Source organism: Chiloscyllium plagiosum, unplaced genomic scaffold (genome assembly GCF_037043375.1).
Source record: "Chiloscyllium plagiosum isolate Xiang-an unplaced genomic scaffold, Cpla_swu_hap1 HiC_scaffold_36, whole genome shotgun sequence".
NCBI lineage: Eukaryota > Metazoa > Chordata > Chondrichthyes > Orectolobiformes > Hemiscylliidae > Chiloscyllium > Chiloscyllium plagiosum.
This window is the reverse complement of record NW_028270174.1, coordinates 36233726-36255793: the sequence shown is the minus strand read 5'-3', so window position 1 is coordinate 36255793 and position 22068 is coordinate 36233726. Positions and strand designations below refer to the sequence as shown.

The following is a 22068-nucleotide window of genomic DNA, read 5'->3' as shown; positions in this document are numbered from 1 at the left end:
AGCTTGTCATAATTGTTAGCAGGCATCAGTCAAGAGAGTGGGTCTTGTTGCTGGATGGCACTATTCATTGCCAATCTCTCACCTCTACCACACGCTAGCAATATAACTCAACAAAAGTACTGCTTGTGCATCAACTCTCCTTTTAAAGTCCGTGGAGAGTAGCCCTCAATCAAGTCAAGGGAGATGACCATCTATCGGGGGATAGGGTTTCACAGTGGGTGAGGAGCCGAATCCTGGGCACTCCTCTACCCATCTTGGCTCTTCAACCCTAATATATTTTCTTTTGGAATGAGAGAAGGTGAATAATTGATTAATTGACATGAAAGTGTGTGACACAGTTGTGATGCTGGATCAGGTTCGGAGGTATGAGATGAGCTGAGTGAGTGATCAGGCAACACAGAGACCGTGTAGGGTTAGTGGCATGAGAGGGATTGGGTGGGTAAGACTGAGTGAGGAAAGATGTTGTATGTAATAGTGAGAATGGTATAAAATAAGCATTGGTGGGTGGTGGGCACCATAGCATGGATAGACTGAGTGTGAGCTAGCAGTAGAGGATGGTGGCACTTCTCCTGGAAGAGAACAAAAGATAATTGACCTCCTTCCTATGCTGCTGGGCATTCCTCCAGACGGCTGAGAATGCACTGACACAAGTGGCAACCACCACCCAGGCTGGCAGCATCTGGTGTTTGTCTTCTTTATCAGTCCTAGGGTAAGACGATATCCATATCTCAAGACCCCTCCAGTTCCATGCCCACAAAGCAGGGGACTAATTACCTTTATTTGTGCTATGTCCTGGGCAAATTTCAGAAAACGTGCTGAATAGCTGCAAACCAACAGTGCTTGACCAGCTGCACAACGGCCAGTGCTCGGAACCCTGGGATATCTAGCAGTGGTAGGGACCTCCAGGTATGCTGAGTGGCAGAATCAGAATAGCATCAAAGGAGAGGAGCTCCGTAGAGTTGTGGTAGGCAGTGAATGAGACAAATTTGGGCCAATAGTGCAAGGAAACACGTTAACCTTCGCTGAGGGAAACCATCCATGAAACTCAACAAAACTGACACTTTTTACCAAAATCTGGTAAGATTCAGCCCAACCTTCTGTTTTGCAGAATGTGCATTGGAAAATGAACACAATATTTTCATCTGTCAGACATGTACCAATTTTTTAAAGTTGTTGAATATATCTATCCATCTTTCCATTCATTTAAAAAAAGACCTTGACTGCTTTCTGGTTTCACCATCCAAAGGGTTCCAAGCACCCTCCGATAACTCAATTAAGTGACCATTTCTCAGGTATAGATGCCATTGTGTCAACAGCTATTCACCACAATTCCAGTTTTCTCCATTCAAATGTATATTTCAATTGGTGGGAAATTTGTCAGATCGAATGGAATGTGGGAAAACGTGATGTGCGCTTTCGTGGGAAGAATAGAGGAGCACAAAAGATTTGTACACAAGTTTAACATTTAATAGGGAAGACAAATAGTATGTTGGTATTTACTCCAAAGGGAATGGAGTATCAAAATAAGGAATTCCTCACAAAAGTATGCAAGGGACTAGTCAGATCATACCTGAAATACTGTGAACAGTTTTGTCCCCTGACCTAAGAAAAGATGTGCTGGCATTTGGGGTGGGGGGGGTGGTGGGGTGCACTGAATATAGACAGAGATGAAGTGGAATTTCTTCTCTCTCTGGGTAGTAAATCTGCGGAATCTTGACCACAGGGAGCTATCAAGGCTGCATTATTAAGGATTATTAGATCACCTATTATCTCAGCTATTAATGGCAGAGCAGACGAGATGGCTGAATGGCCCACTTCTGCTCGTATGGCTGATGGAAATAGTGACAGATTTATCTTCCCTCACCCAAAGATTGTAATGCCTCTATTGTGTAGCTGAGATCAACTACTTCAGTGCAAATCACTAATGGAGCATGCATACTGGCAGAGAATTTTAACTCTCAGCCTGTCCAAATTTCAATTTCAAATTTGTGTAAATCTTCCAGATTCAATGTTTTAATTTGTTAAACTCACGTTCTCCCGGAATTACACTGGATTTTACTTTGGTCATAGTCTTGGAGATGTACAGCATGGAAACAGACCCTTCGGTCCAACCCATCCATGCCGACCAGATATCCCAACCCAATCTAGTCCCACCTACCAGCACCCGGCCAATATTCCTCCAAACCCTTCCTATTCATGTACCCATCCAAATGCCTCTTAAATGTTGTAATTGTACCAGTCTCCACCACATCCTCTGGCAGCTCATTTCATACACATACCACCCTCTGCATGAAAAAGTTGCCCCTTAGGTCTCTTTTGTATCTTTCCCCCCTCACCCTAAACCTATGCCCTCTAGTTCTGGGCTCCTCGACCCCAGGGAAAAGACTTTGTCTATTTATCCTATCCATGCCCCTCCTAATTTTGTAAACCTCTATAAGGTCACCCCTCAGCGTCCGGCGCTCCAGGTAAAACAGCCCCAGAGTATTCAGCCTCTCCCTGTAGCTCAGATCCTCCAACCCTGGCAACATCCTTGTAAATCTTTTCTGAACCCTTTCAAGTTTCACAACATCTTTCCAATAGGAAGGAGACCAGAATTGCATGCAATATTCCAACAGTGGCCTAACCAATGTCCTGTACAGCCACAACATGACTTCCAAAATCCTGTACTCAGTACTATGACCAATAAAGGAAAGCATACCAAACGCCACCTTCACTATCCTATCTACCTGCGAGCCCACTTTCAAGGAGGTATGAACCTGCACTCCAAGGTCTCTTTGTTCAGCAACTCTCCATAGTACCTTACCATTAAGTGTATAAGTCCTGCTAAGATTTGTTTTCCCAAAATGCAGCACCTCCCATTTATCTGAATTAAACTCCATCTGCCACTTCTCAGCCCATTGGCCCATCTGGTCCAGATCCTGTTGTAATTTGAGGTAACCACCTTCGCTGTCCATTGCATCTCCAATTTTGGCGTCATCTCCAAACTTACTAACTGTACCTCTTCTGCTCACATCCAAATCATTTATGTAAATGACAAAATGTAGATGGCCCAGCACCGATCCTTGTGGCACTCCACTGGTCACAGGCCTCCAGTCTGAAAAACAACCCTCCACCACCACCCTCTGTCTTCTACCTTTGAACCAGTTCTGTATCCAAATGGCTAGTTCTCCCTGTATTCCATGAGATCTAACCTTGCTAATCAGTTTCCCATGGGGAACCTTGTCGAATGCCTTACTGAAGTCCATATAGATCGCATCTACTGCTCTGCCCTCATCAATCTTTTTTGTTACTTCTTCAAAAAGCTCAATCAAGTTTGTGAGGCACTATTTCCCACGCACAAAGCCATGTTGACTATCCCGAATTCGTCCTTGCCTTTCCAAATACATGTACGTCCTGTCCCTCAGGATTCCCTCCAACAACTTGCCCACCACCGAGGTCAGGCTCACCGGTCTAAAGTTCCCTGGCTTGTCTTTATCACCCTCCTTAAACAGTGGTACCACGTTAGCCAACCTCCAGTCTTCAGGCACCTCACCTGTGACTATTGATGATACAAATATCTCAGCAAGAGGCCCAGCAATCACTTCTCTAGCTTCCCACAGAGTTCTCGGGTACACCTGATCAGGTCCTGGGGTTTTATCCACCTTTACCCATTTCAAGACATCCAGCACTTTCTCCTCTGTAATCTGGACATTTTGCAAGATGTCACCATCTATTTCCCTACAGTCTATATCTTCCATATCCCTTTCCACAGTAAATACTGATGCAAAATATTCATTTTGTATCTCCCCCATTTTCTGTGGCTCCACACAAAGGCAGCCTTGCTGATCTTTGAGGGGCCCTATTCTCTCCCTAGTTACCCTTTTGTCATCAACATATTTGTAAAAACCCTTTTGGATTCTCCTTAATTCTATTTGCCAAAGCTATCTTATGTCCCCGTTTTGCCCTCCTGATTTCCCTCTTAAGTATACTCCTACTTCCTTTATACTCTTCTAAGGATTCACTTGATCTATCCTGTTTATACCTGACATATGCTTCCTTCTTTTTCTTAACCAAACCCTCAATTTCTTTAGTCATCCAGCATTCCCTATACCTAACAGCCTTCCCTTTCACCCTGACAGGAATATACTTTCTCTGGACTCTTGTTATCTCATTTCTGAAGGCTTCCCATTTTCCAGCCGTCCCTTTACCTGTTAACATCTGCCTCCAATCAGCTTTCGAAAGTTCTTGCCTAATACCTTCAAAATTGGCCTTTCCCGAATTTAGAATTTCAACTTTTAGACCTGGTCTATCCTTTTCCATCACTATTTTAAAACAAATAGAATTATGGTCGCTGGCCCCAAAGTGCTCCCCCACTGACATCTCAGTCACCTGCAATGCCTTATTTCCCAAGAGTAGGTCAAGTTTTGCACCTTCTCTAGTAGGGACACCCACATACTGAATCAGAAAATTGTCTTGTACACACTTAACAAATTCCTTTCCATCTAAACCATTAACACTATGGCAGTCCCAGTCGATGTTTGGAAAGTTAAAATCCCCTACCATAACTACTCTATTATTCTTACAGATAGCTGAGATCTCCTTACAAGTTTGTTTCTCAATTTCCCTCTGACAATTGGGGGGGTCTATAATACAATCCCAATAACGTGATCATCCCTTTCTTATTTCTCAGTTCCACCCAAATAACTTCCCTGGATGTATTTCCGGGAATATCCTCCCTCAGCACAGCTGTAATGCTATCCCTCATCAAAAATGCCACTCTCCCTCCTCTCTTGCCTCCCTTTTTATCCTTCCTGTAGCATTTGTATCCTGGAAAATTAAGCTGCCAGCCCTGCCCATCCCTGAGTCATGTTTCTGTAATTGCTATGATATCCCAGTCCCATGTTCCTAACCATGCCCTGAGTTCACCTGCCTTCCCTGTTAGGCCCCTTGCATTGAAATAAATGCAGTTTAATTTATTAGTCCTACCTTGTCCCTGCCTGCCCTGACTTTTTGACTCACTTCTGTTCTCAGCTGTACCTGTCTCAGACCGATCTCTTTCCTCACTATCTCCCTGGGTCCCCCCCCCCCTCACCCAGCCCACCCACACCCCCACCTTACTCGTTTAAATCCTCCCAAGCAGTTCTAGCAAATTTCCCTGCCAGTATATTAGTCCCCTTCCAATTTAGGTGCAATCTGTCCTTCTTGTACAGATCACTTCTACCCCAAAAGGGATTCCAATGATTCAAAAATGTGAATCCTTCTCCCATACACCAGCTCCTCAGACATACATTCATCTGCTCTATCCTCCTATTCCTGCCCTCACTAGATCGTAGCAGTGGGAGTAATCTGGATATTACTACCATTGAGGACCTCCTTTTTAAATTTCTGCCTAACTCTCTGTAATCTCCCTTCAGAGTCTCAACCTTTTCCCTTCCAATGTCATTGGTTCCAATGTGGACAATGACCTCCTGCTGGCCCCTCTCCCCCGTGAGAACATTCTGCACCCTCTCTGAGGCATCCTTGATCCTGCCGCCAGGGAAACAACACACCATTCTGCTTTTTCTCTGCTGGCCACAGAAACGTGTGTCTGTACCTCTGACTACAGAATCCCCTAACACAATTGATCTCTTGGAAGCCGACATATCCCTCGTTGCATTAGAGCCAGTCTCAATACCAGAAACTTGGCTGTTCGTGCTATGTTCCCCTGAGAATCCATCACCCCCTACATTTTCCAAAACAGCATACCTGTTTGAAATGGGTATATCCACAAAAGACTCCTGCACAAGCTGCCTACCTCACTTACCCTTCCTGGAGTTAAACCATCTATGTGACTTTATCTGAGACTTTTCCCCACTTCCTATAACTGCCATCCATCACATACTGTTGCTGTTGCAAATTCTTCATCGCTTCTATCTGTCTCTCCAACTGATCCACTCGATCTGATAAGATTCACATCCAACAGCATTTTTGGCAGATAGAATCCGCAGTAACCCTTGAACTCTCCGTTAAACTCCCACATGTGCAAGATGCTTTAAATTATTCAGCTGTCATTCCTGAAATAGGCACCAAACTCTGTGAAAATGCAAATATTTGAGGAATATCAGAGTCAGGTACAAGTGCCTGTAGGGCATGCATGCTGACCTTAGTTGTACGAGAAAGGTGCTGAAAAACAATTACATTAATTTTCGGTTTTTATTTTTAAGAGTAGCCAGTTACACAGGAATACTTGCAGGTCATTGCTTGTCCATATAATAATGTTGCTTCCTTTTGCCAGCCTAAATCCTTCCCAATCTCAAAGTGCATCCATGATAGCGAGTTGAAGCAGGGTGCTACTTTCATAACTTTCAGCTCATCAGCATATGTAAATAGTACCTCGTTGCCTATTTCAGATATGTAAAGCCAGTGCACATAGTCATTAAACTTTCCACTCAACTTGGGACTTTGAGTTAGACAATTAATAGGAATCTTACAAGACATTAATTTAAATGTAGATATAACACAATTTGAAGAAAAACAAAACATTTTGGAAATGTTCAGTTCTATCAACTCTTTGACCTTGTTAATATTAACAACATCCTGAGCATTTCCAGCTGTTTGTTTTTTCTAACGATATCATTAATTATATGCAGGATGAACTCGATAGCTTTTGAATCTATAACATTGATTTGGAATGTGAGAAAAACTTCTAATTCTGTTTGAGGGATTGAAGACAAAAGGAGTACAAGTGACAGCTCTTATGCATGTTATTAAATGATGAGAGGTGAGGATTGGGGATTCTCCTTTGCAATCCTGCCAATTTTGTCTCTGACCATTCCTGCCTCCCTCTGCAATCAGGATTTACTGTCCTTCAAGAATTGCCATGCTAGGTGTAAGCAGTGACATGTTGATGTGTTTGGATTTTCTTTAAGCCCACCACAATTATCACCACTCCCTGAGGCTATCTTGTGAAGGGTTGTAGTCCAGTATCCTCGGAAGTGTAAGAATCAACTCTTCCCTCGTAAAGGAAACAGCTGTTGCAGTGGTTTTCACTGCTTCAGTTCAATTTCCTACTTACCTTTATGTAGGCGTTGTTCATTCCCTCGCCTTTAAGATATAGCAAACATCCCATCTGTGATGTGCTTCTTTCCCTTTAATTACCCAGTGTTGTTGTGTTGTGTTGAATTAAATTGAATTGAATTTATTGTCACGTGTACTGAGGCACAGTGAAAAGTTTTGTCTTGTGAGCAATACAGGCAGACCACATAGTTAAATAGCATAGGTAAGTAAATAATAGGTAAACTGCATAGTGTGTGTGTGTGTAATGGATCTTTGAGAATGCTGGCAGCCTTTCCTTGACAGAGGGCCAGGTAATGGAACTGGAAGTCCTGTAGAAGCACCACCAGGATTTTGTGACTAAGCAATGTTAAGAAGTCTGCTGTTATCTGCCCACACATTCAGGATGAACCACTACTTAGGTTCCTGTTCGAACATACCATTTGGAAAACAATGCCAGAATTACATTTCTGTTACTTGCTGAGCATACTGCCCATTCAGAGCAGTGTTTTAGTTTGATACTGCTGCAAGAGATGAGGCGACTGACCCACTCAAGCCCCACATTGAACACACCATCTAGACTGATATGCTAGTGTCATAGAGTCATACAGCACGGAAACAGACCCTTCAGTCCAACTAGTCCACACTGACCTTGTTCCCAAGTCAAACTAGTCCCACCTGCCTGCACTCGGCCCATATCCTGCCAAACATTTCCTATTCGTGTACTTATCCAAATGTATTTCAAATGTTATAACCCATACCTGCATTTACCACTTCCTCGGGCAGTTCATTCCACACACTAGCCACTCTGTGTAAAAATGTTGCCCCCTCATGTCCTTCTTAAATTTTTCTCCTCTCACCTTATTTTAAAAATATACCCACCAGTTTTGAACTCAATCACCTTCGAGAAAAAACCTTTGCTATTCACCTAATCCATACCCCTCATTTTATAAACCTCCATAACGTCACTCCTCAACCTCCTGTGTTCCAGTGGAAAAAAAGTTACAGCCTGTTTTTTATCATTCAAAACCCTGATTGCCAGCAACACCATGGTAAATCTTTTCTGAACCCTCTAGTTTAATGATATCCTTGCTATCATAGGGCAACCACAGCTGCACACGATACTCCAGAAGAGGCCTCACTAATATCCTGTACAACCTCTACATGACTTCCCATCTCCTATACTCAAAGATCTGAGCAATGAAGACAAGTGTGCAAAAATGCCTTCTTAACCACCTTGTCCACCTGCGCTGCAAATTCCAAAGAATTATTTATCTGAATGCATAGGTTTCTGTTCTGCAACAGTACCCACGGCCCTACCATTAATCGTATAAGTTCTGCCCTTGTTTATTATACCAAAATGCAGTATCGCTCACCTATCCAAATTAAACTCCATCTGCCCCTCCTCAGCCCATTGACCCAATTGATTAAGATCTCTTTGCAATCTTAAAAAAACCTTCTTCACTGTCCATTATTCCACCAATTTTGGTGTCATCCACAGTTACTAATCATACTTCCTATATTCCCATCCAAATTGTTTATTTAAATGATAAACAAAAGTGGGCCCAGTACTGATCCCTGTGGAACATCACTGGTCACAGACCTCCAGTCTGAAAAACAACCCTCTACCACCACCCTCTATCTTCAATGCCAAGCCAATTTTGTAGCTGTTTAGCAAGCTCACCCTGAATCCCATGTGATTTAACTTTACTAATTAGTCAACCATGCAGAGCCTTGTCAGAGGCTTTACTAAAGTCCAAGTAAATCAAAGTCTACCGTCTGTCCTTGTCAGATTTTTGAAGTGCTAAAGAAGTGTCACATACGCCGGCTTTCAACCAAATTTTGGTATAGAGCCTCAGGTGAAAGGGGATGATACTCTGGCAAGTTTCAACAAAAAGCAGGGGAATTTTCCCTAATGTCTTGATCAGTATTTATCCTTCCACCAACATTAATAACACAGACTATTTGCTCATTATCATGTCCCTGTTTATGATTATGGGAATTTATTGTATACAGTTGACTAATGCTTCTGACATGACATCACTTTAATAGCATTGCATTGGCTGTAAAATACATTTTTAGTTTTTCTGAGGTCATGAAAGGCAAGCTTTTATTTCTGTTTTGGTGGTATAGAAATTAATTCAACATAATCTACTCCTACTGATTGGATACTTTTGTCCATATGTGGACTAATTCAAATGTAAACATGTGATGGAGGATATTTGCAGTATTATTAAGAGTCTATAGTTGCCTGACGTTTGAGCCAAAGTGACCAATATTTTAAACAATTAAATTTAGTTAATTCATAATTAAAGGAAGGACAAATCTAAAATTAGTAAATAATACCTATTTGAATTTAATCAGACTGGTTTTGAGTGGATCTAATGGATTTCAATCCCTACTTTATGATATTATTCCAGTGAAATCTTTATAATTCTAAATTCTTTAAAACTCCTGCAATTAATTTCAGTAAAATTTCTGTTTTATTTAACTTTGACCAGTGCCTTTAATTAAGGGCTAACTAAAACACACACCTTGGTTCCCAGTCAAAGCACTTCTAGTTGATTGCCTACATTTGACCTTGATGTGAAGGAATCTAACATTAGCCATTCTGTTTTCACAAACTTACTAAGTTATTTGCCTTAAATCAGTAAAGCACATGCCCCCAAACTGTTCTGCTTTCTTAGGAAATGATGTGGAGACTTTTCATGGTCAATTAAAGACTGACTTGGCTCCGTGTCACAGTTTTAGAATCAATGTTTTATGTTATTTAACATCTGGAAATTGGTACATTATTAGACTTTGGTGTGGAGATTGGTTGGAGTCAGTACAGGTTAAATTAATCCTTCAATGTGGTATGCAAAACACAGCTCATCTGCTATAAATGTAAAAGTAGTAATTGAATATCATCCTGTGTATTTAATTGAACTGACCAGACATGTGCACTCCTCACTTAGAGGGTTAGATAGATATATTAATTAATTAATTTAGATTCTGAAGAACAGTGATAACATTTAGCATGTTTAGTGAAGTTCCTCTAATCGCTCAATGAAGAAAAACAGTCCTGAGCTATACAGTGGTGGAAGATTCTCCATTTGGTTTCTGGTCTCAGTTACATTAGTACATTTAGGACAACAGTTAGGATGGTTACACCTGGCCAGCATTAGAGATGATGAACATCAAACCTGGTGCAGTGACTCTTACTCTACTTGGACAGTATTGTGTGAACAATAGGAAAACAAAAGTGGTATCCTGCTTATGCTTGCTATCTAGGTTTTCATATTGAGTTGCTACTGTGCAGCTGCAAGAAGAACCTGTAACTCTTATTCTGAGCCAGTTATTTTTCTCTTTGAACAGTTTCAGTAAAGCAAAGTAAACAATGTGACTTAATCCTAACGCACCTACTGAGTTTTTTTAAAATTATCTTTCCTCTAACAGCTATAGCCTGGTTGGTGGCAACTCCCAGTTTTCCATTAATCCATCTACTGGACAAATTATCACAAGTGCTCTGCTGAACAGAGAAAGCAAAGAAATGTACAGTCTTGTAGTGGTAGCTACCGATGGAGGCATACCTCAAGCCATGTCCAGTTCAACCACTGTGTTTATAACAATTTCAGACATCAATGACAACCCTCCGAAATTTCGTCACTTCCCATATGTTACTCACATCCCATCACCTACAAATGCAGGTAAGAACTTTGTCAAAAGTATTCCACGAGAAAAGGAAAACACTTTGGAAGTTGCCATATAGAAGGTGATGTCATCAGGACAGAGAAAAGGTGAAAGAGTGTCCTAGCAAGAAGTTGTGCAAGGGAAAATTTAATTAAGATAGCCGTGGGACTCAGCAGACTAATTATAGACTGATGAGCAGACTAATACAGAAGTGGAAACAGATGAGTCAAAGAAAGGAAGGGGAATGTCAGAGACTAACCATATCAAAATAGTTTGTTAACATTTATCCAAATTAAGGAAAATCTTGCAGAAGGTTGACTGTCCATTAAGTATGGAAAACAAAGAAACACACATAATAAAGATAAATGCTCGATTAATAGCTTTGAATAAAATTTTACTAGACAGAGATAAAGATACTAATTTAAACAGATGCAATAACAGTCAGAATCTGCTATATTTTGATGTAGTAATGCATATTGAAACATCACATCTCCTGCTGTCATGTTTTTAATTGCTTCATGGGCAAAGAATGGACAGAGTCATTTGCACTTTAAATCTATTCTGAATAACAAAACAAAATGATTAATTAATGCACGTTTAATGTGCATTAGCCTTATTCAGTAATTTGTGCTTTCTATTAGAGATTCAAAAGAGTTCAAATTATTGGCTACCATCCAAATTAATTTACTGTGATGTGTTATTCTATCAATGATATTCCCACAGAATTTTCTTCAGTTGAATGAAACCATTTTTAACTGTGAATCTAGCCTGCATATGTCATTTCTGCCAGATCACTGACTTAAAATTACAGGAGCAAGAATACAATAAACTGCCCACACCAACTGCAAATAATATGTATTAAGCCATTATTATTCTGAATTAGAACTGTAGAAATATTATGTCCTCACCTTCATTGATGCCTAAGAACATATTTTTGATTTTAGCTACTGATTTTTTTACAGAAAGAACTTGCAATTATCTAACACTTTTATGATCTTAGAATTTTCAATAGCATGTCACTGTAAAAATAAAGTACTTTAGAAGTATGGGTATAATTGGAATGGTGGAAACCATGGTATGTAGCGGACACAGGTCAAGGTCACAAATTGTAATCATCAATCTTTTTTCTTTGATGTTGTTGAGGAATAGATGTTGCCATGGTATGGGAAAAAAAACCCTATCATCTTGTTTGTGTGATATTATGGGATCTTCTATGTTCATCTGAGAAAGCATAGAGAACATGAATTTAACATCTCATCCAAAAGATTGCACTCATACATGCAGTATTCCACTGAAGTGCCATCCTAAGTTCTATGTTTAAATCTCTCGAATGAAACTTGAAGCAATAACATTCTAACTTATACGCAAGAATGTGACTACTGAATCAAGGCTAACACCTGGTTACATTATATTTATTTAATTCTTCAATATGGAAATCATCACAAGCACAGAATATTGTATATGTTAACATCTAACATAATAAATGGAACTTAGAATGCAGAGTGAACTTTACCACATATAACTGAGACAGACCAGAGTGATGTTTACCAGGAGCAACCTCATTTCTTGGTTCAGCTGAACAATAGGAGTGAGTTTTGCTGCTAGCATATTGCTCCACTCCTTGGCGTGAATTCAGTTCGGAGAACCCAGAAGAGCAAACAGTGAGATGGTGGATGGATCTTCCCTGAGAGCATTAGTTAAAAAGCGGGAATGAGACAGTTGCCATTGATGCAGGCTGAATATTTGCAAAGGCAGCAGTCTCTGTGAATTGGGTAAAAGGGTATACCTGCTGTCTGGGGATAGATCCTCTTTGTAACATACTGCTGACAAACAAACATCAACACCATGAAACTGGGAACATTACAGGTTGCTCATCTTGCTTTCTAAGAGGTGTTAATGAATCCTTCACCACCTGAATGAAATAATACATGCATATGTATCCCCAAGTATACATTTTATTGTTAATTATGCTCTCATTTAATTATTCATGTACAAAGACAACACAACAAACTCATGGTTTTCAGTGTGTCCCATTTTCTTTTCAATATTGCTTTCATTTAATTAAAATTACAAAACAGTACAATTTAAAAAACAAAGTTATAGAAAATGAATATTGATTGCAATTTAATCTGTACATTGTGATGTCCTATAAAACACTTGACCTTTAATAATAACATGAAAACATTTTAACCAATTTCATTAAATACCTTTTAATAATTACTGTTATTTATCCACCGTTGTCTAATGTGCACTTTTCCCTCTATCCTATGACCTCAGGAGTGCATAGAACTAGCAAAGACAATGAGCATAAGGGCATAGGAAAAAGGGAGTAGACATTCTATACCATTTGTCAAACCTGTTCCATTTAATACAATCATGTCTGATCCGAAATCTTAAATGCATTTTACTCACTATCCCCATAAATCTTTATGCCACTGAGAATCAGGAATCTATCAATCTTTAAATGTATTCAAAAACTAAGCTTCTGCTGCCATCTGGGGTAAAGAATTCCAGATTTACCATCCTGTGAGTATGAAAAAAATTCTCCTCATCTTGATCCTAAATGGCATAATTTTTTTAAATTTTAAATTGTATTGTCTAGTCCTAGATTCCCCAACCAGGGAAGACCTCTTACCTGTATCTACCCTGTTATCCCCTTAAGTATTTTGTAGTTTGCAATGAGGTCACCTCTCATCGTTTGAAACTCTAGAGAATACAGCTCTGGTTAGCTCAGTCTCCATTCATAGGACAGTCCCACCATCCAGAGAACAAGTGAATCTGTTGAATTTCCATTGCAATGTTTCTGTGGTAATGATATCTTTCCTGAGATATGAGCTCCAGTCTGGTCTAACCAAGCTTCTATGCAATTGAAGCAAGTCTTCACTACTCCTGTACTCAAATCCTCCTGCATTAAAGGCAAACGTTCCATTAGCCTTCCTAATACCTTGTGCATGTTAGCTTTCAAGAATGTCTGGAGACAAATAAAAAACTGCAGATCCTGGAATTCAAAGTAGACAGGCAGGAGGCTGGAAGAACACAGCAAGCCAGGCAGCATCAGGAGGTGGAAAGGTCCACATTTCGGGCATAACCAGAAACATTGACTTCTCCACCTCCTGATGCTGCCTGGCTTGCTGTGTTCTTCCAGCCTCCTGCTTGTCTACTTCAATAATGTGTCAACAAGAGCACTGAGATCCCCTTGCAGTCTCTCACCATTGAAGAAATACTCCGGGTGCTCTGATCTACTTCCACAGTCCAGGGATGTGCCGGCTAGGTGGATTAACCATGGAATATGCAGGGTCACAGAGATAGCTGGGGGGTTGTGTCTTAGTGGGATGCTCTTCAGAGTGTTGGTGAGGATTTGATGGGCCGACTAGCCCGCTTCCATGCTGTGGGAATTCTATCTATTCCTCCATGCCAAAGTGGATAATTTTTTTTTCGCATTACATTTCATTTACCACGTTTTTGCTCACTCATTAAACCTGTCTAAAACCTCCTGAAACTAGTTTACATCTTCCTCCTAACAAAAATTCTGTTTTGGTTGTATTATCTACAAACTTCGAAATATTATATTTGGCCTCCATATCCAAGTCAGTAACATATTATGAACAGCTATGCTCCAAGCACTGATCTTTTGCAATACCCCACTAGTTACAGTCTACCAAGGCAAGAGTGGCCCATTTATTTTTACAGTTTTGTCTGTCAGCTAATCCTTAATCCATAATAGTACAGTACCTCTATCCCATGCATTTTAATTTTGTTAACCATTCTTATTGTAGGTCTTCTGAAATTTTAAGTATACTAGATCCATGAGCTAAACAAAAATAAACAAAGAACTAGATGCTGGAAATCAGACATTGCTAGAAAAACTCAGCAGATTTGGCACCGTCTGTGGAGAGAAAGTGGAGTTAATAGTTTGAGTCCAATGACCTTTCTTCAAGAAGGTTCATAAGATGATCACTGGACCTGAAATCTTAACTCTGCTTTCTCTCCACAGATGCTGCCAGACCTGCTGAGTTTTTCCAGCAACTTATGATCTTACTATATCCACTGATTCCTCTTTATAAAGCTTGTCAATAACATCTTCAAAGAAACTCCAGCAATTTTGTCAAACATGATTTTCCATTTGCAAATCCATGCTGACTATGCCCAATTAGATAATTTTCATTCAGTGTCCATTTGTCACATCCTTTATCGTAGACTATATCATTCGCCCTACTACTGGTGCAAGATTGACAGGTTGTGCTTCTTTGTTGTCTTGCATGTTCCTTTCTTAAATAGGTGGGTGACATTTGCTGGCTTCCAATCTACAGGAACATTCCAAATTCCAATGTTCATCCATTGTTTATTCCAATGCAACTCCAATGTTTAGTAAATATATCCTACAATGTTTGTCATCAGCTTTCTCATGGACTGTTGTGCAAGGCATGTCTGCTAGTCAGGCTTGTTTTTTTTTTAACCAACAGTATGTTATGAGTTATCAGATTCATGCTAGCTAACAAGAAACCAGAAAAGGAACTTAATTTTTCATTGCAGTCATGAGCTGAAAATGTGTTGCTGGAACAGCGCAGCAGGTCAGGCAGCATCCAGGGAACAGGAGTATCGACGTTTCGGGCATAAGCCCTTCTTCAGGAATCCTGAAGAAGGGCTTATGCCCGAAACGTCAATACTCCTGTTCCCTGGATGCTGCCTGACCTGCTGCGCTGTTCCAGCAACACATTTTCAGCTCTGATCTCCAGCATCTGCAGACCTCACTTTCTCCCCATTGCAGTCATGAACCCAGTATGTTATATCCTTAATTCTCATTGCAAGGTTCAACATTTTAAAGGAAGAATTTACTATTTTACGATGTTGGATTGTTTTTTATTGGCATTATATCTCCACCTAATTATTTTACAGATCACTAAAGTTTTGAGGTCAAGATCAGAATCTGTAAAGCAAAATACTTATAATTCATCACTGGTATATCTTATTCTAAATATCCTATCAGACGAGATTATTATTTCTTTTTTGTCAGGAAATGAATGCACTCACTTGTGATTTTAATGTGTCATTCAACAATTGGTTTTACACCTATCTTGTTAATTAAAAGCATACTGGCTTTTTACAGGTACTGATCACATTGTCACAGTCTTACTGTTTATGGTTTGGATTTAGAGTAAAAATGCGGGATGAATTTATTCTGCTCAGATTGGTTTCTTACTGTGAATTCTGAATTTAGACAATGTCAACCTAAACTTCTGTTGCATATACAGATATCCCTTGTTTCTATTTATAGCCTTTGTTCACTGAGCATTTTCATAATGGTTTTACAAATTTGCTGATTGTTTGAAAATTAATTCAAGCCTCCAAAGGCTATGTCTGTTATGTTTATAAACTAAAATTTTCTCAATCTGTAGTCAGACCACAAACTCAATCAGTGCAATGATAATTGGCTATTTCCAAACCCTACTCTTTTGAGCTGGGGTATTTTGCATTGGTGTGCCCCATGAACATAATGCATTGAGTGACAAGCATATAAGACCAAGAACATAGGCAGATGGTGATTTAGCTATGCTAAAGATTACTATACTGAGACAATATTCACTAGTTCTGTTCATTCAATTGCCCGTGACCAGAAGCTGATGTTGAAATTCAGATCATGTTCCAATACGAAACATCTGATAGCATTGCTTTATCTTTTAAATGCTCTTTTTTAAAACAAAATAGACTCCTAATGTCTTTCCTGTTTCCACTGTATCCAGGTTCATTCGTGTTTGCTGTGACAGTTTCAGATGATGATGAAGGCCCCAATGCCGAACTCCAATATTCCTTGACAGGCCGAAGTGCGGAAAGATTCCAGATTGATCCTAGTCGCGGTGCTATCATGGCTGCCCAGACGTTAACTGGAGGCACTGACATAACTATTACTGTCAATGTTAAAGACAAAGGAATTTACTCAATGTCCGACTCTACCACTGTGACAGTGAGATTTGGAAATAAGGCCGATTTTCCTCAAATAAATGCAGGGCAACAGTCTTTTATATTCCCAGAAGACCAGAAGATTGATACCTATATTACAACAATGTCAGCTTCTTCAACAAGAAGTCCTGTTAGAGGATCCTTATCTTACTATATTGCTAGTGGTAACCTCGGTGATGTCTTCCACATTGATCAACTGACAGGGAAACTCGTTCTCATAAAGTCATTAGATTTTGAAGCAGTTCAGAATTACGTTCTGTGGATTGAAGCCAGAGATATGGGATACCCTCCATATTCTTCTTATAAGCAATTGAATATTACTGTGCTAGATGTCAATGACAATGCACCAGTTTTTAAGCAAGATCCTTTCATGGCTAATGTAATGGAGAATACCTTCTCCCACAAAATAATCACTGTTGTAGCAGAAGATAAAGACAGTGGTCCCAGTGGTCAAATAGAGTATACCATACTGGATGGTAACAAAGGCAATAATTTCAATATCAACAGAGAAACTGGAGAGATCAGAAATACCAAACGTTTGGACAGGGAAAAGAAGGCCCAGTATACATTAACTGTACAAGCAACAGATAAAGGAGCTTCCTCAAGTAGCTCTGTGTGCCAAGTTATTGTCAATGTCTTGGATGAAAATGACAATGCTCCAAGATTCTCACAAATATTTAGTGCTCAGGTGCCTGAAAATGCTGCTATTGGTTACACTGTGACACATGTTACCACTTCAGATGAGGATACTGGAGTGAATGCTGTTAGTCAGTACTCGATACGAGATGTAAGTCTTCCCTTCTCCATGAATGCAAAGACTGGAGATATCACCGTTAGCAGGCCTCTGAATCGGGAGGATGTGGAGCGCTACACAGTCAAAGTTTATGCCCATGATTCTGGGTGGACAGTAAATACAGACATTACTGTTTTTGTGACAGACGTAAATGATAATCCCCCACGATTTACTCAAACCTCATACTATCTAGATTACCCAGAGCTCACAGAGATTGGCTCCAGTGTTACTCAAGTAGTAGCTACAGATCCCGATAGTGGCCTTAATGGTCAAGTGTTTTATTTCATAAAGTCACAGTCAGAATTTTTCAGAATAAATTCTAGCACAGGAGAGATCTTTACCAAACAATACATAAAATATCACAATTCCTCAAGTTCTAACAATCTGAATATAAACAGGCATAGCTTTATTATAACAGCCTCAGACAGAGGTAGAATTCCCTTGATGAGTGAAACTACAGTCATTATCAACATTGTTGACAGTAATGACAATGCACCACACTTTGAATCTGATAATTACGTTACTCCTGTTACTAAGAATGTCAAGGTTGGTACACGGTTAATCAAAGTCACTGCAGTGGACGATAAGGATTATAACTTAAATTCGGAAATAGAGTACCACATTACTGGTGGAAACAGTTCAAATCAATTCACACTGAACAAGAATAATGGTTGGGTTTCTGTTGCTTCCTCTCTGAGAGCCAATGTGAATAAAGTGTTTTTAATCATAATCACAGCAATGGATAAAGGCAATCCCCCACTGTCCACAACATCCACTGTTCGTATTATGGTGACTGAAGAGAACTTGCACACGCCTCAATTCTCTCAGAGCCACATTAGCGTCACAGTTCCTGAGAACCTTGCCATTGGAACAGTAATCAGAACTATTTCAGCCAGAGACAAAGATGCTGATATGAATGGGTTAATTAGATATAACATTTCTAAAGGAAATGATGCTAAATTGTTCTCTATTGTTAATGCAACGGGTGCGATATCTCTAGTCGGACATTTGGATTATGAGACTCAACAAATGCATGAACTGACTATAAGTGCTGAAGATGGAGGTTGGGTGAAAAGAGCTGGCTACCTCAGCATGACCGTTCACGTTACTGATTCAAATGATAATGCACCACTGTTCAGTCCAAATAAGTATTTTCCAATTATATCAGAAAATGCCCCAAGTGGTACCATAGTCGTCCAGTTAAATGCCACAGATGCTGATTCTGGAGTTAATGCTGTGATAGCTTATGCAATTGAGACGAGTGACAGTGATCTTTTTGTCATTGATCCAAACACCGGAATCGTCACAACTCAAGGCTTTTTGGACTTTGAAGTGAAACAGAGTTACCAGTTGTACGTGAAAGCCTTTAATGTCCCAGATGAGGACCATTTTAGCTTTGCTGATGTTTATGTGCAGCTCAGTGGTGTAAATGAATACGTTCCACGTTTTGTGTCCAGACAGTATAGCTTTGAGGTTTCAGAGGCTGCTTCAAAAGGTACCACTGTCGGGGAAGTATTTGCAAGTGATCGAGACCTTGGGAATGATGGAGTTGTCACCTACCTCCTTGTTGGTAAAAGCAGAAGCAAAGGATTAAGGATTGATAAAAACACCGGACAAATTTATGTGTCAGGGCAACTTGATCGGGAAAAGGAAGAGAAAATTTCTTTGAGGGTTCTGGCAAAGAATGCCGGAAGCATCCGTGGATTTGATGTTGATGAAGTCTTTGTGAATATTACTGTACTGGATGCCAATGATCCTCCTGTTTTCACATCCAAGGAGTACACTGTGCAGATTAATGAGGGGGCAGCGCCTGGAGCTCACGTCATTTTCGTAAGTGCCTTTGATTCTGACTCGGTTCCCAGTTGGAGCAGATTCACTTACCACATTGGAGCTGGAAATGAAAAGGGTGCCTTTTCTATTGATTCACAGTCTGGGCAGGTTTCAGTGGCAGCAGAACTGGATCGTGAGTCCGTACCAATATACAACCTCTCTATATTAGCTGTTGATACAGGAGTGCCTTCAGCCACAGGTAGCACCTATTTGCTTGTTAACCTGGAGGATATTAATGACAATGGACCTACTTTAATATCTGCAACTGGAGAAGTTGCCGAGAACCAACGTGCAGGGGCTGTCGTGATGACACTTAATGCCACTGATCTGGACCTTCCACCAAACCAAGGTCCTTTCTCCTACCATTTGCTCAGCACAGGCCCTGCTACCAGCTACTTCAGTTTAAGCTCTGGGGGTATCCTCACCACAACCAGAGAAATCGACAGAGAACAGATCAGTGATTTCCATTTGTCAGTGGTCACTCGGGATTCCGGCACACCACAGATGTCTTCCACAGGTACTGTGCATGTCATAATAAATGATCAGAATGACAACCCATCTGAGCCAAGAACAGTCGAGATATTTGTTCACTATTTTGGAAACCTGTTTCCTGGTGGAATCTTGGCCAGTGTAAAGCCCCAAGACCCAGATATATTGGACACTTTCCAGTGCACTCTGACTATGGGGTCTACAACTCTTTTTAACATCCCAGCAGGTACTTGCAATCTAAACTCGCAGCCAAGGTCAACAGATGGAACTTTTGATCTAATTGTCCGTAGTAGTGATGGATTGCACAGTGCCGTCAACAATAATGTCCATGTTTTCTTCACTGGATTCAGTAATATGACGATAGACAATAGTGTCCTTCTTTCCCTAAATATTGCAACAGTCAAAGATTTTCTTACCAACCATTACCTTCACTTCTTACGGATTGTTAACTCTCAACTCTCGCGAATGGGAACTACAGTACAGATCTATGGTTTTTACGAACAGGATAATAAAACATATATAATGGCAGCTGTGAAACGATTTAGCAATCAGTATGTAAGCCCCAGTGGGGTAGCTACTTTTTTTGAAAGCATTAAGGAAACTTTATTCAGACAGAGTGGAGTACGAGTCGATTCTGTGGACCACGACCCTTGTACTAACGAGCCGTGTCAGAATGGTGGAAGCTGCGTGAAGAGGCTGGCCGTCAGCCCATCACTACAAAGTGAAGAAAGCGTCCCAGTGATTATTGTGGCCAATGCAGCTCTCAAACCATTCATCTGTCGATGTCTGCCAGGATACTCTGGACATGCCTGCGAAACAGACATAGATGAGTGCCTTCCATCCCCTTGCCATAATGGTGGTACCTGCCATAATTTATTAAGTAGATTTTCATGTACCTGTCCAGAAGGGTTCATGGGCACTGCTTGTGAAAGGGACATCAATGAATGTCAGTCGAATCCCTGCAAAAGTGGTGGAACTTGCCAGAACTTCCCGGGAGGTTTTAGCTGTGCTTGTAAAGCTGGATATACAGGTATTGAATACAGGAATCCTCTTTTAATACTTCACTCAAGGATTGTTCATATAAAATGCATTCATTACTTCTAATTGGAAATGACCATTAAGGTTTTTGAATATTTGTTTAGAACAACAATAACAGAGGTAATGTTTTGGGCTGTTGACAGGCCATTGTGCTGCAGTAAGAGATCTTCAGATACAAACACATAGTGTCAAGAGGTTAATTCTTCATTAAGCCAGTAAAGGAACACATCAAATATAAACAATGTATTTGCCTCAAGGACAAATAGAAAAGGCATCATCTTACAAAAACCCTTAAGGTAGTCATGGAGTTTCAATCAGAGAATACCTCCTGACACTAAAGGCTGATACATGATGCAGGAACATAGAACATTACAGCGTAGTACAGGCTCTTCGACCCTCGATGTTGCGCTGACCTGTGAAACCAATCTGAAGCCCATCTAACCTACACTATTCCATTATCATCCATATGTCTATCCAATAACCATATAAATGCCCTTAAAGTTGGCGAATCTACAACTGTTGCAGGCAGGGTGTTCCACACTCTTATTCCTCTCTGAGTGAAGAATCTACCTCTGACATCTGTCCAATATCTATCACCCCTCAATTTAAAGCTATGTCCCCTCGTGCTAGTCGTCACCATCCGAGGAAAAAGGTTCTCACTGTCCACCCTATCTAAACCTCTGATCGTCTTGTTCTCTGTTCAGTCACCTCTCAAACTTCTCTCTAACGAAAACAGCCTCCAGTTCCTCAGCCTTTCCTCATAAGACCTTCCCTCCATACCAGGTAACATCCTGGTAAATCTCTTTTGCATCCTTTCCAATACTTTCACATTCTTCCTATAATGTGACGACCAGAAATGTATGCAATATTCCAAGTGCAGCCACACCAGAGTTTGGTACAGCTGCAACATGGCCTCATGGCTCCAAAACTCAATCCCTCTATCAGTAAAAACTAACACACTGTACATCTTCTTAATAACCCTATCAACCTGGATGACAACTTTCAGGGATCTGTGTACATGGTCACAGAGATCTCTCTGCTTGTCCACACTACCAAGAATCTTACCATTAGCCCAGTACTCTGTATTCCTGTTACTCCTTCCAAAGTGTGAATTACCTCACACTATTCCGCATTAAACTCCTTTTGCCACCTCTCATCCCAGCTCTGCAGCTTATCTATGTCCCTCTGTAACCTGCAACATCCTTCAGCACTGTCCACAATTCCGCCAACTTTAGTGTCATCCACAAATTTATTAACCCATCCTCTATGCCCTCATC

The 22068-nt window shown here is 40.4% G+C and overlaps 1 protein-coding gene across 1 annotated transcript in view; it reads left to right on the top strand.

The window, feature by feature from the left end:
• Window positions 1-22068, top strand: part of fat4 (FAT atypical cadherin 4) — a 381091-nt gene that overhangs the window by 300116 nt on the left and 58907 nt on the right. Inside the window, exons 9-10 of the mRNA XM_043674087.2 lie at window positions 10450-10700; window positions 16425-20783. Of these exons, the coding sequence (XP_043530022.2) occupies window positions 10450-10700; window positions 16425-20783 (4610 nt within the window). The remainder of the gene's footprint in view (window positions 1-10449; window positions 10701-16424; window positions 20784-22068) is intronic.